At 43.2% G+C, this 14,396-nt stretch overlaps 1 protein-coding gene across 2 annotated transcripts in view; it reads right to left on the bottom strand.

The window, feature by feature from the left end:
- LOC311109018 (anion exchange protein 2-like) overlaps positions 1-12,400 on the bottom strand; it is a 50,878-nt gene extending 38,478 nt beyond the window's left edge. Inside the window, exons 1-3 of one of the 2 annotated variants that reach the window (XM_084151802.1) lie at positions 12,186-12,400; positions 4,450-4,618; positions 1,418-1,623 (exon numbers count right to left, since the gene is read on the bottom strand). In XM_084151802.1, the coding sequence (XP_084007928.1) occupies positions 1,418-1,623; positions 4,450-4,618; positions 12,186-12,212 (402 nt within the window). In that variant the 5' untranslated portion in view covers positions 12,213-12,400. Of the gene's footprint in view, positions 1-1,417; positions 1,624-4,449; positions 4,619-12,033; positions 12,093-12,185 lie in introns of those variants that run through there. The other variant, XM_084151801.1, reaches the window with a different exon arrangement.
- Between the last annotated feature and the right edge of the window lie 1,996 nt (positions 12,401-14,396).

Here is a 14,396-nt window from a genome sequence, read left to right as displayed (position 1 = left end):
TTGGCCCAGCGTCGTCCAGGGTAGGGGAGGGAATGGCCGGCAGGGGATGTAGCTCAGTTGGTAGAGCATGGCGTTTGCAACGCCAGGGTTGTGGGTTCGATAAAATAATGTATGCGCTAACTGTAAGTCGCTCTGGATAAGAGCGTCTGCTAAATAATGTAAATGTAATGTAAATGAATGGAAGACCCAGAGTTACCTCTGCTGCAGAGGATAAGATCATTAAAGTTCCCAGCATCAGAAATTGCAGCCCAAATAAATGCTTCACAGAGTTCAAGTAACAGACATCTCAACATCAACTGTTCAGATGAGACTGCGTGAATCAGGCCTTCATGGTCGAATTGCTGCAAAGAAACCACTACTAAAGGACACCAATAATAAGAAGAGAATTGCTTGGGCCAAGAAACACGAGCAATGGACATTAGACCGGTGGAAATTTGTCCTTTGGTCTGGAGTCAAAATCTGAGATTTTTGGTTCCAACCGCCGTGGCTTTGAGATGCGGTGTGGGTGAATGGATGATCTCTGCATGTTTATTTCCCACCGTAAAGCATGGAGGAGGAGGTGTTATGGTGTGGGGGTGCTTTGCTGGTGACACTGTCTGTGATTTATTTAGAATTCAAGGCATACTTAACCAGCATTCTGCAGCGATACGCCATCTCATCTGGTTTGGGCTTAGTGGGACTATCATTTGTTTTTCAACAGGACAATGATCCATCACACCTCCAGGCTGTGTAAGGGCTATTTTACCAAGAAGGAGAGTGATGGAGTGCTGCATCAGAAGATCTGGCCTCCACAATCCCCGAACTCAACCCAATTGAGATGGTTTGGGATGAGTCTGACCGCAAAGTGAAGGAAAAGCAGCCAACAAGTGCTCAGCATATGTGGGAACTCCTTCAAGACTGTTGGGAAAGCATTCCAGGTGAAGCTGGTTGAGAGAATGCCAAGAGTGTGCAAAGCTGTCATCAAGGCAAAGGGTGGCTATTTGAAGAATCTCAAATACAAAATATATTTTGATTTGTTTAACACTTTTTTCGTTACTACATGATTCCATATGTGTTATTTCATAGTTTTGATGTCTTCACTATTATTCCACAATGTAGAAAATAGTACAAATAAAGAAAAACCCTGGAATGAGTAGGTGTGTCCAAACTTTCGACTGGTACTGTACCTTTTGTCTCCACAATGTTTCCACCAGACTGCTCCCACAACCTAATGAAACATTCTGGGAACCTTTAAAGAACAGATTAAATGTGTTCTGAGAACGTTCTTGCAACATCAGGCAAATGTTTTATAAAAACATTCTAGAATCAACACCACTGGCCAGTTTTTGTGTTATGAGAACATTTGCCACGACCTGACGAATGTATTAAGAACTTTGACAGAACCCGTTTTGGTTTGCTGAGGTGTCACTGTAATTACCTGCACATCTTCTGTCTCAGAGAGATGGGTGTGGCGCTCTCCACCCTCTTCCTCATTATCTTCCTCATCTTCTCCTTCCTCAATAGTAGTGCTGCTATCCTTGCGGTCTCTTTCCTTGTTTTTCTTCTTGCCGCTCTTCTTCCTCCTCCCTTCGAAGTGCAGCTTGGACAGGGGATGGTGGATGTGGTGCGAGGAGTGACGGTGGTCTGCAGGAAGATTCAGTGGTTATAAAGAGTTAGTGGTTTATAAGTGACTCGTTTCAGGAAACTAGGCGTGTGTCGTAGGTCACTACTTCACAGGAGAGCCATTTGAACGTAAACTTTTAAAAATCTTTATCAAAATGCTTTTCTTGGCAGAAATGCCTTCTGGAACATGTGAACTTTAATGTGCCTTAATAACAAACTTGTATGCCATCTGTAAATACGAATAAAATTGTTAAATTACGTGCCTAGTTGGTTAAGCCACAGAAAAAAAGACAGGTTGAGATAATGAGTGGGCTGGACATGCCGAGAGAGGAGTTCGGATTGGTCTGCCATATAGAAGGCTTCTGTCTATTTGAGTTGGTCAGTATGTGTAGGTAATCCTGTCTAACGTGGCTTTAAAAAAAATGTATTGTGTAGTGGAGCTGCATAAGTGTTGCTCTCCACTTTCTGAAAGATTGAGTTTTGAAATCAGTGGAATTAGAGTACGATAGCTATAGAGATGGAGAAAACTCTCCTGATTACACATCGTCAAACTAAGGGAGACGCGTCAATCATGCATGATGATGTATATGGGTAAGATAGTCTAGCTAGCTACATTTTCAGATATTACACGTTTCTAATTTTGACAGAAAGTGGTTTCATTTCAAGTGAAAGTGTACTGTTAGCTAGCTAACGTTACGTGTATGATGTTATTATTCGTATCTCAGAGCCATTTGCTTGGCTAGTTAGACTTGAGCCTAATGTTAGCTAGCTGGCTGGCTCGCTAGCTAACGTTACGTGTATGATGTTATTATTCGTATCTTAGAGCCGTTTGCTTGGCTAGTTAGAGCCTAATGTTAGCTAGCTAACATTGAACCTGGTTGGTTAGCTCCCAGCAGATTCATGCAGGGTAGTAACGACATGAGTTGGGACTATGGTTCATTGTTTAACTAGCTAACGTTAGCTGGCTCACTAGGTAACGTTACGTGACGTGTATGATCTTACACGTTGTTTACCTAGCTAGCTACATCTCTTAACAAAAGACTCCACTATGCAAGTAACCATTTCGGGTGCATTCGTAAATTCAGTCTGAGTATGCCAGAGCGCAGAATAACTGATGAATTTACGAATGCACAACACCTGTTGAATATGGCCGGTGTAAGTAAACGTCGGCAAAAAAGCGATAAACAATTAACCATAATCCCAATTTTGTGTCTGAAAGTAAATAGCAAGCTAGCCAATGTTAGCCAGTTAGCTTGGGTGCTTTACTGCCGTTGTGAGGTAAGAATGCTCGGATCAACCCTACTCATCGGCCAGAGCGTCAAGTGTGCGCTCTGAACGCTCCGAGAGCTAAACGAGATGGGTGGGGCTAAAGCTTAAGAGGGTGTGAACGATGCTAAATAGGTGTAGACAAAGAACAGCTCTTCAGTAAGAACCAAAACATTCAAAGGCCATTTTCTCAAAAGTGAGATTACAAGTTGATCAACTTTCAAAGCAGAATTACTTTCCCATTGTTCCCTTAAATGCAGTGTATGATATACCATTGTGTAGCTCTGTGTCTCTGCTTGGTAAAAAACACAATTTCAAATTTCAATCATTTTCTGTCGTTTTCAGGGAGCGACTAATTTAAATCAATAAATCAACTGCAAAAGTACACTACATGACCATAAGTATGTGGACACCTGCTTGTTGAACATGTCATTCCAAAATCATTGGCATTAATATTGAGTTGGTCCCCCCTTTGCTGCTATAACAGCCTCCACTCTTCTGGGAAGGCTTTCCACTAGATGTTGGAACATTGCTGCGGGGACTTGCTTCCATTCAGCCACAAGAGCATTAGTGAGGTCGGGCACTGATGTTGGGCGATTAGTCAAGTTCTTCCACACCGATCTCAACAAATAATTTCTGTATGGACCTCGCTTTGTGCACGGGAGCATTGTCATGCTGAAACAGGAAAGGGCCTTCCCCAAACTGTTGCCACAAAGTTGGAAGCACAGAATCATCTAGAATGCTATTGTATGCTGTAGCGTTAAGATTTCCCTTCACTGGAACTAAGAGGCCTAGCCCAAACCATAAAAAACTGCCCCAGACCATTATTCCTCCTCCTATGCATTCAGGCAGGTAAAGTTCTAATGGCATTCGCCAAACCCAGATTCGTCCGTCGGACTGCCAGATGGTGAAACGCGATTCATCACTCCAGAGAACGCGTTTCCACTGCTCCAGAGTCCAATGGCGGCGAGCTTTACACCACTCCATCCGACGCTTGGCATTGCGCATGGTGATCTTAGGCTTGTGTGCGGCTGCTCGGCCATGGAAACCCATTTCATGAAGCTCCCGACGAACAGTTATTGTGCTGACGTTGCCTCCAGAGGCAGCTTGGAACTCGGTAGTGAGTGTTGTAGCCGAGGACAGACAATTTTTACGCGCTATGTACGTCAGCCCTCGGCGGTCCCGTTCTGTGAGCCTGTGTTGCCTACCACTTCGTGGCTGAGCCGTTGTTGCTCCTAGATGTTTCCACTTCACAATAACAGCACTTACAGTTGACCGGGGAAGCTCTAGTAGGGCAGAATTTTTACGAAGTGACTTGTTGGAAAGGTGGCATCCTATGACGGTGCCACGTTGAAAGTCACTGAGCTCTTCAGTAAGGCCATTCTACTGCCAATGTTTGTATTTGAAGATTGCATGGATGTGTGCTCAATTTTATACACCTCTCAGCAACGGGTGTGGCTGAAATAGCGGAATACACCATTTGAAGGGGTGTCCAGATACTTTTGTATATATAGTGTATATGAACCATTTCTAAGCGTGTGAATGTCCTGTGTGTACAAGTGTGTATGTGTGTGTGTTTACATTCAAAGTCCTCTTCATTGTAGGTGCGGTGCTGCTCGTCGGGGACCCTGGGGGCAGGGCTGATGATCTGCTGGAACCTGTGGACCCCCAGGGCTTTGTTCAGGTCCCCTTCATCCTCCTCATTCGCCCGCTGCGCCCCTCGCAGGGACGAGGCTGACGGCGCCTCCGGCTGAGAGAGGAAGAGAGGGAGGAGAGGGTCAAATTAGTCATGGGACACAAGGGGATAAGATATTGGCTCCATCTCAATTAGTCTTTCTGTGATTTCTCGCATCCCATCACCTTCTCTCTTTTCAATTGGAAAAGGTCAAAGGTTCCTCCCATCTTCTCCAATGGATTTTGAAAAGGTGAAAAGAGAGGATGAGTGGAATCAAGGAAAACATTTTATTGAGAAAGAGCCATGATGTTATAGGCCCCATTCAGAAACAACCCCTAGCCACTTATGTAAATATGAATATAAAAAAATATGAAAGGTTTGGATAGATGTAACCAGCATGGCGAAAACTCCATCTAGTCTACTAGCTGTCAAGTTAAAGGCATTACTATATTGCTAATACCTATCCAATTCTTTCAGATCAACATGAAGTGCGAAGGTTTTTTTTATGGACTGGAGAATTGTCAATTTTAGCCTTTCACTTTATTCAGGTTTGCTATACGAGGTTGTTTGCTGACTCCATTCATGCTTATTTCAAATCCATGCAACTCGCACCAAACTGACACTAGAGGGAGTACTAGTCATTCCAATGAAAAAAATCTAATAAAAAGACAAGATTGTGGTCTTGGGTTCCAAATAGTACAGTAGCTTCAAACTCAACACTGTGACTACTCTACAAGCTCTGATCAATGACTTGGACAGGGTGGGGCTATGGATGGTCATGAATGATTAGTGGTATGATGTACAACCTGGGGAGTTAAGTCAGTACTTTCCTGCCCTCTCCTATGAGACCACCAGATGTTTCACACATTTTATTGTAGCCCTGCACTGACACACCGGTTTCGATTAGTCAACTAATAATCAAGCCCTTGACTAACTGAATAATGTATGCCCGTTCTGGGCTACAACAAATATGTAAAAGTTCTGCTGGTCTCCGAGGAGAGGGCTAGGAAACCCTGAGGTACTGTAAGTGATCTGTTTTGCCCAGCAGCAGGGTGCTAGATCAGGCTGCAGACCTCTGCTGGGGGCGTGTTGTGATAAAGACGGGCTGCAGAGGTGTAGCAGGTGAACTCAATCCCAACAAAGAGGGGGATCCTCTCCTCGTCTCCTCTGTCCAGCCTTAAGGCAAAGCAGATGTTGCCGTGGCTACAGTAGAGATCGTGCAGCTGCTCACTGAGCGCGTTCCCTCCTGTGACACTGGCCAAACAGTCGCGGCATCATGCCTCATTTGACGCCCCTTCAAACCCTTTCTCAGGCCATTTAACACGTCATCGGTAGATCAAATTCTCTCCTGCACTCGAGGGGGACAGAAAAAATAACATTGGCTGATGAGATACGATTATTCCACCTCGCGCTCCCTGTCGGTCTGTATGACTGGAGTCTGGACAACGGGTTTTGCCTACTCATCCATCCTAGACCAAAAGACACCAAAAAATATATATCACTCCATGATGGAGTGATTATGGCCATTATCTACCTTTCATTCAAAAAGTGTTAGTAACGGGGCTGCTGCATGTGTAAAATATAGGGAAGAAAAAAAAATAGATTTTTTTAAGACATACTCTGTTTATCTTCACAGCACTGGCTACTATGTTATGGAGTTACTGTGTGAACTAACTACTGTAGTAAATGCACACATACCACAAACAGGTGTAAAAAATAGAACCTCTCTGACAAATCTCTGACAGTGTCTATGTGTGGTAGAGAGTGAGGGGCCCCTTCACAAACATTCAATGTTGACCCAACGTGAAACTCCTCCTCAACTGTCAAAAGGTCCATTCAGACAGTTCCACAAGAAGTTGCTCAGGTAGGCTGCATGGGCCTCACCCTTACCTTAGTCAACTCTGTCAAACACAGATCACCTACAAACACAGAGTCCTATTGTTCATTAATGGAGTTGAAGTGCCGGTTTGAGAGCTGCTTTCTGTGACCGTCTCCAGTTTATGGACCTGTAAGATACTAATCTAAAATCTGGAAGGTTTTTCCAGTCTGAAGTCCTATCGAATGCATTCAATACCTGAATGCCAGTTGATGGGCAATTCATCCAAGAGTAGACTATGAAAGTGCTGCTGATCTCATCCATGTAATAAAAGAAAGCATCATCATTCAGTTAGAATAATCTTAGCCAATTCTACCCGAAAAACACATCCCCACTCACACGCACTAGGAACTAGGAGGAGTGAAGACAGATTCTTGCTTATTACTGTACACTCTCACAACACTTCACAGTCAATCTCTAGAGCTGTAGAGGATGTGTGAGGGATTGCCAAAGGGGTGAAAGTATTTTCCACGACCAAAACCGTGTGCAACAACAAACCGCGGACGGTCTGGCTAAACCACTGCAACACTGAGGAAAGGTGAGCCCAGCCAAGGCAAACCGATTCAAGGATAGGAAAAATCGCAACAAAATGACCATCAATAAAAAGACAAACAATATGCTCTCTTTCTCTTCCATCAGTGATTTGAGGGACTTACCTCACTCATGGTGCAATAGGAGGACTTGAGGTATGAGTGGAGTCAGGAGTGGTGTTTTGGAGACAAGTGGCAATGTCCTCGTCTACGGCGACACTGTGCCGCTCTGAATCTCAACACCTCCATAAAACACAGGAATGAGCAGATAGCCCTCCCCCCACGCCCACCTTGGCCGTGTGATGCCCTAAATCGTACGTACCCATATCTCCCAGCCTGGCACTAACCTATCTCCTTTGATTGTGGCATTGTAGAATAAACAGGACTCTGCGTTCATTCTCTCTGAGGACAAACCAAACGCACCTGAAAGGGCAAGCAGTGTTTGAATGGCACTCAAACAATACCTCACCTTCATCTCCCTCCTTATTTTAACCTCGGTACACACTACATGACTAAAAGTATGTGGACACCAGCTCGTCGAACATCTCATTCCAAAATTAAGGGCATTAATATGGAGTTGGTCCCCCCTTTGCTGCTATAACAGCCTCCACTCTTCTGGGAAGGCTTTCCACTAGATGTTGGAACATATCCTGAGGAAAACAGTCCTAATGTTGGAAACAAGCAGCGTTATGTTGTCACCCAGAATCACATGTTTCTTTTCCAAGCTATAGCACACAATATTTTATAAACAGTAGGTTTTTTAAAGGATCAAGGAGTTTAGTCTGCTTTGTGTTTTCCTTTTTGCCATGTTAAATCAGCTATCGTAGTATCGCAATACTGGTATCGTGTCAATCCTACGATTGCAAGAGTGACCTCCACAATACCCTCAGTGCCCTCAAGTAAGGAACAAACAGAGGTTGGTGATACTGTAGATACCATGTACACTCACAGACCTGTGGTTGTCATAGCTTTATTATGGCTATACTGGAGGTTTGGGGCAGCCTGCCCACAAAGTGCCTAGGTACTAGGTAGGTAGCCGAAAATGTCATCAAAATAAACATTGAACCCCACACACAAGTGAGAAGAGAAATCAAATCTGCCTTGGTGGAAAATGTAAAAGATACATAGAGGAAGCTTTCAAATATCTAATTTTGTGGTTGCACCTTTACAGTGCAGAAAACCGCTTGTCTCTAGCCTAAACCAAAAAGGTTTGGCATGGGCCCTTAAATCCTCAAAACGTTGCACCATTGAGAGCATCTTGACTTGCTGCATCACTGCTTGGTATGGCAACAGCACCGCCCTCGATCGCATGGCGCTACAGGGGGTGGTGCGGACAGCCCAGTACTTCACTGGGGCCGAGTGCCCTGCCATCCAGGACCTCTATATAAGAAGGTGTGAAAGGAAGGCCCGGGAAAATCATTAAAACACTCCAGCCACCCAAGCCATAGACTGTTCTCTCTGCTTCCGCACTGCAAGTCTGACACAAAGTCTGACACCAACAGGCTAATGAACAGCTTCTATCCCCAAGCCATATGACTGCTAAATAGCTAACAGAATGGCTACACGGACTATCTGAGTTGACCCTTGTATGTTATTTTTGCACTTTCTATGCACACTCATTGGAATGTACAAACTCACACACACTGACACTCCAACACACACATTTATACTGACTCTACACACACACACTCCCCATTTACGCTGCTGCTACTCTGTTTATCATATATCCTGATGCCTAGTGTGACCTTACCCCTATACATAGCTACCCCATTCACTCCAGTATCCCTGCACATTGTAAATAGGGTATTGGAACTGACCCTGTATATACACCGTAGCTTCTTACTTTCTCCTGTTCTTCTTATTTCTCACTTTTATTTCTCGTGGGTTTTGTTCTAGCTTATGTTATTTATAGTGCTACATTGATATTGATTACGGCATTGTTGGTTTGGAGCTTGCAAGAAAGGCATTTCACTGTACTTGTGCACATGACATTAAAAACCATTCAAAAGTAAAGATCAATTTTACCGGAGCTAACAAAATATGTCTAACCCAGATTTGCGTGACACTCATAAGATGGGTACACACAAATTAATCAACATGAGTAAACAACTGAAATAAACCCCATTTCGTCTATGAAAACATTTGTCACAGAAAATAGATGATATGCAGTATGTATCAGAATAGATAGAGGTCATTAACACTAAATAAATTCATAGGGACATGTTTGGTGTGCAGCATAAAGCCACAGGTTGGGAAACACTGCAGTAAACTAAAATAAGAAAAATAGTTTAGGCAAGCTGAAATATTCATCTCAGTAATGCAATATACCCCCTACCGTCTGTTTAATGTACACAGGTTTGTTACATGCAAAGTCTGTAGGCTAATCAGTACTCAGCTCGTCACCTACACATAAGCTGTAGAGAGGATTGTAGGAGCCGAGAGGTGGCTCAAATCCCACACAGTCAGCAACACTCAGGGCTGTTGAGTGTTGAGTCACTGCATTCCTGCAGCAGCAGGCCAGACGAGGATATGTGGGGAAGCTATGGAAGAGTAATGCCTTGAGTGTAAATATATATGACCACTCTTCCCAGTGGTATGACCAGGTAAACAGGCCAACATTAATCTCACAGTTGCTTTTCCTTCACTTGTTAGGCTTTGAAGTGACTGATTAAACCCAACTGTCCTACGAACACTATTGGACAAGTCTAACAAGTAAGCTTAACTACAGACAACTAGGCAAGACTGAGTTTACCCTACATACATCACATGTTATTGAGGGGTAGCCCACAAATGCTGAAGCTTCCCTTCCCACACTGATAATGTGATAGTGATGATGTAATATTGTGATATCCCTTGCATGACCTTGCTGATTATAGCCATAAGAGAGAGATAAGGCTGTGAGAGACATTGGATGAGTCATACTGTGACATGAAGAGGAGGAAGGGGGTTGGGGTGCGGGGACTCTTAATTCTAATCCTTTTATGAGGGACAAACAAACAAACGAGGCTGACGATTTATCATGCCAGACACCTTCCTTGAAAGTTGAAGCCTCTCCGGGGTCACTTCTGGGGAAAGTCTGACTCACCACATGCTGGTGGGATCAATCCTATTACACCAAAGGTGTGTCCCAAATAGCACCCTATTCCCTACATAGTAGTGCACTATTTAGGGAATAGGGTGCCATTTGGGGAACGACTCACATGCCACTTCTAGCTGTCCAACACTGTTCACACAGAGTTAATGGCTACTGACCTGCTGGCAGCCGAGGGGTAACTATCAGTTGCGGTGCCTTCAGAAAATATTAATACCCCTGGAGTTATTCCACAAAATCCACATTTTGTTGTGTTACAGACGGAATTCAAAATTGATTAAACAGATTTTTTCCCATAATGACAAAGTGAAAACATGTTTACAAATTTTTTTGCACATATATTGATAATGAAATACAGAAATATCTCATTCACATAAGTAGTCACACACCTTTGCTATCACCTTCCAAATTGAGCTCAGGTGCATGCAATTACCTTTGCCCATCCTTGAGATGTCACTACAAATTCATTGGAGTCCACCTGTGGCCAATTCAATTGTTTGGACATGATTTAGAAGGAAAAACACGTCTATATAAGGTCCCAAAGTCGACAGTGCATGTCCAATTAGAAACTATAGTAAAACATCCAAGGAACTGTCCGTAGATGTCCGAGATAGAATTGTGATGAGGCATATATCTGGGGAAGGGTATTAAATCAACTTCTAGAGTGTTCTAGAGAGGTTTCCAAGAGCACAGTGGTCTCCATCATTGGGAAATTGAAAAAATATGGAACTACCCAGACTCTGCGAAGAGCTGGCCGTCCAACCGAACTGAGCAACCGGGCAAGAAGGACCTTGGTTAGGGTGGTGACCAAGAACCCAATGACCACCTTGAAAGAAATACAGAGTTCCTTGGCAGAAGGACAACAGTCTCTACAGCACTTCACCAATCTGGGCTTTGTGAGCGAGTGGCCAGATGGAAGCCACTCCTGAGAAAAAGGCACATGACAGCACGCCTGGAGTTCACAAAAAGGCACGTGAAAGACTGAACTCATGAGGCAAAAGATTATTTGGTCTGATGAGACAAAAATTTAACTATTTTCCCCTGAATGCAAAGCGCTATGCCTGGAGAAAACCAGGCATAGCTCATCACCAGTCTAACACCATCCCTACTGTGAAGCATGGTGGTGGCAGGGTCATGCTATGGGGATGCTTCAGAGTGCAAACGACCTTAGACTGGGGTGAAGATTTACGTTCCAACAAGACAATGACCCCAAGTATACAGCCAAAGCAACGCTGGAATGGCTTCAGAACAAGAATATGAAAGTCCTTGAGTGGCCCAGCCAAAGCCCAGACTTGAATACCATTGAAAATCTGTGGAAAGACTTGAAGATTGCTGTTCACAGCCGCTCCCCATCTAACTTAACAGAGCTTGAGAACATTTCCAAGGAAAAATGGGAGAACATCCCCAAATCCAGATGTCACAAAGCTGTAATTGCCGTCAAAGGTGCGTCTACAAAGTATTGACTAAGGGGTGTGAATACTTACCTAAACGAGATATTTCTATATTTCCTTTTTCAGTAAATTTGCAGAAATGTCTAAAAACATGTTTTCACTGTCATTATGGGGTATTGTGTGTAGATGGTTGAGAAAAAATATATTTAATCCATTTTGAATTCAGGCTGTAACAACAAAATGTGGAATAAGTCAAGGGGTATGAATACTTTCTCAAGGCACTGTATCACTGATTACAATGAGACGTAATTGTCTTCGGTTCATGTACGCACAATGGCCTGTCAAAGGGCTGTAACAAGACCATCACAGATGCCTTGGAAGTGGACAGTGCAACAAACTGCTGAAGCACATATTGGGCTACACCAAATATCGTGAGGCGAATAGGAAAATAAATTCTACTCTATTGTGTTCACTGTGACTGGAAAAACATCAAGTGGATGTAAGCCTATTTACTATATTTTTGACTGAAGGCATCCCGTAAACAACATCTATAGGGTACTGCAGGTTCAAATTGTTCAGCTTTTAAAACCAATATACTGCACCTGGTATGTAGACATAGAACAGGAAATGCGAAGTCTATTCATGTCCACACAGATGGAGAGTGGCGCTCCCAAAGGGATCAATGTCCATGTGACTCTTCCAATATGTTGAACTGGTTAGTCGTGTATGTTACCCTGTGTTACTCATAACTCACCTTTGCTCCTGTGTACAGAAACTCCATCAAAGTCCCATGGCGTTTTCACGGCACTTAATCTTTAGCGACCAAAAAGTAAAAATAACTACACACCTTTTTTCAACCTCTGTCTCATATCGGTCGGTTGCCCGAGTCACATGACAATGGGCAGTGACTCGCGGCAGCAAAAGGACATCACCCAGTTTCACAACATTGACAGACCCTTCCAAATAGGATTATCTCAACTCCCTTTAAAAACACACACACACACACTCCCTTTCCCCTAGCATACAAGCATCTGTACACTCATTTCAAAGGTGAATTATTAACTAAGGGCAAGGAAGCAAGGAAAATGACCAATGACAGCTTCAGCAAACAGACTTATCTTTCGTCAGTTCTACTTTCAGCTTTGTGCGAATGCACAAGAAAATGAATCATCATCTGCAACCATTAAGTTGTAAACATATACATTGGATAGCAACTAGTGCATGTAGCGACAACCGTCTGTGAATCCACTGTGTAAGAGATTGTGAAGAAGCTTCATGGCTGCCAACAGTCTGCCTGAGATGGATTGAACTAAATGTATTGGGCAAAATCTGATTCCCCAACAGACTGTATTCAAATCACAGCCCTCAACCGTCCATATCATAATATAATACCCATCCATATCATAATATAATACCCATCCATATCATAATATAATACCCATCCATATCATCATATAATACCCATCCATATCACATTACAGTACGTACAACTAGGGCTGGGCAATATGGCTTACAAATAATCTCTATTTTTTTAAATGTCTGTGCGATTCACAATGTACAGTAAATATATTCAGTACCAGTCAAAAGTTTGGACACGCCTAATCATTCAAGGGTTTTTCTTAATTTTTACTATTTTCTACATTGTAGAATAATAGTGAAGACATCAAAACCATGACGTAACACATATGGAATCATGTAGTAACCAAAAAAGTGTTAAACAAATCAAAGTAGCCACCCTTTGCCTTGATGACAGCTTTGCACACTCTTGGCATTCTCTCAACCAGCATGAGGTAGTCACCTGGAATGCATTTCAATTAACAGGTATGCCTTCTTAAAAGTTAATTTGTGGAATTTCTTTCCTTCTTAATGTGTTTGAGCCATTCAGTTGTGTTGTGACAAGGTAGGGGTGGTATACAGAAGATAGTCATATTTGGTAAAAGACCAAGTCCATATTATGGCAAGAACAGCTCAAATAAGCAAAGAGAAACGACAGTCCATCATTACTTTAAGACATGAAGTTCAGTCAACCCGGAAAATTTCAAGATCTTTGAAAGTTTCTTCAAGTGCAGTCGCAAAAACCATCAAGCTGGCTCTCATGAGGACCGCCACAGGAATGGAAGACCCAGAGTTACCTCTGCTGCAGAGGATGAGTTCATTAGAGTTACCAGCATCAGAAATTGCAGCCCAAATAAATGCTTCACAGAGTTCAAGTAACAGACACATCTCAACATCAACTGTTGAGGAGACTGCTTGAATCATGCCTTCATGGTCGAATTGCTGCAAAGAAACCACTACTAAAGGACACCAATAAGAAGAAGAAACTTGCTTGGGCCAAGAAACACGAGCAATGGACATTAGACTGGTGGAAATGTGTCCTTTGGTCTGTAGTCCAAATGGGAGATTTTTGGTTCCAACCGCTGTGTCTATGTGAGACGCAGAGTAGGTGAACAGATGATCTCTGCATGTGTATTTCCCACCGTAAAGCATGGAGGAGGAGGTGTTATGGTGTGGGGGTGCTTTTCTGGTGACACTGTCTGTGATTTATTTAGAATTCAAGGCACACTTAACCAGCATGGCTACCACAGCATTCTGCAGCGATACGCCATCCCATCTGGTTTGGGCTTAGTGGGACTATCATTTTTTTTCAACAGGACAATGACCCAACACACCTCCAGGCTGTGTAAGGGCTATTTCACCAAGAAGTAGAGTGATGGAGTGCTACATCAGATGACCTGGCCTCCACAATCCCCTGACCTCAACCCAATTGAGATGGTTTGGGATGAGTCGGACCGCAGAGTGAAGGAAAAGCAGCCAACAAGTGCTCAGCATTTGTGGGAACTCCTTCAAGACCATTGGAAAAGCTTTCCAGGTGAAGCTGGTTGAGAGAATGCCAAGAGTGTGCAAAGCTGTCATCAAGGCAAAGGGTGGCTATTTGAAGAATCTCAAATATTAAATATATTTTGAT

The sequence above is a fragment of the Coregonus lavaretus genome (genome assembly GCF_964263955.1).
Source record: "Coregonus lavaretus genome assembly, chromosome: 34".
In the NCBI taxonomy this organism is placed as follows: Eukaryota; Metazoa; Chordata; class Actinopteri; order Salmoniformes; family Salmonidae; genus Coregonus; species Coregonus lavaretus.
The sequence above is the reverse complement of the archived record's forward strand: the minus strand, read 5'-3'. Positions and strand labels throughout refer to the sequence as shown.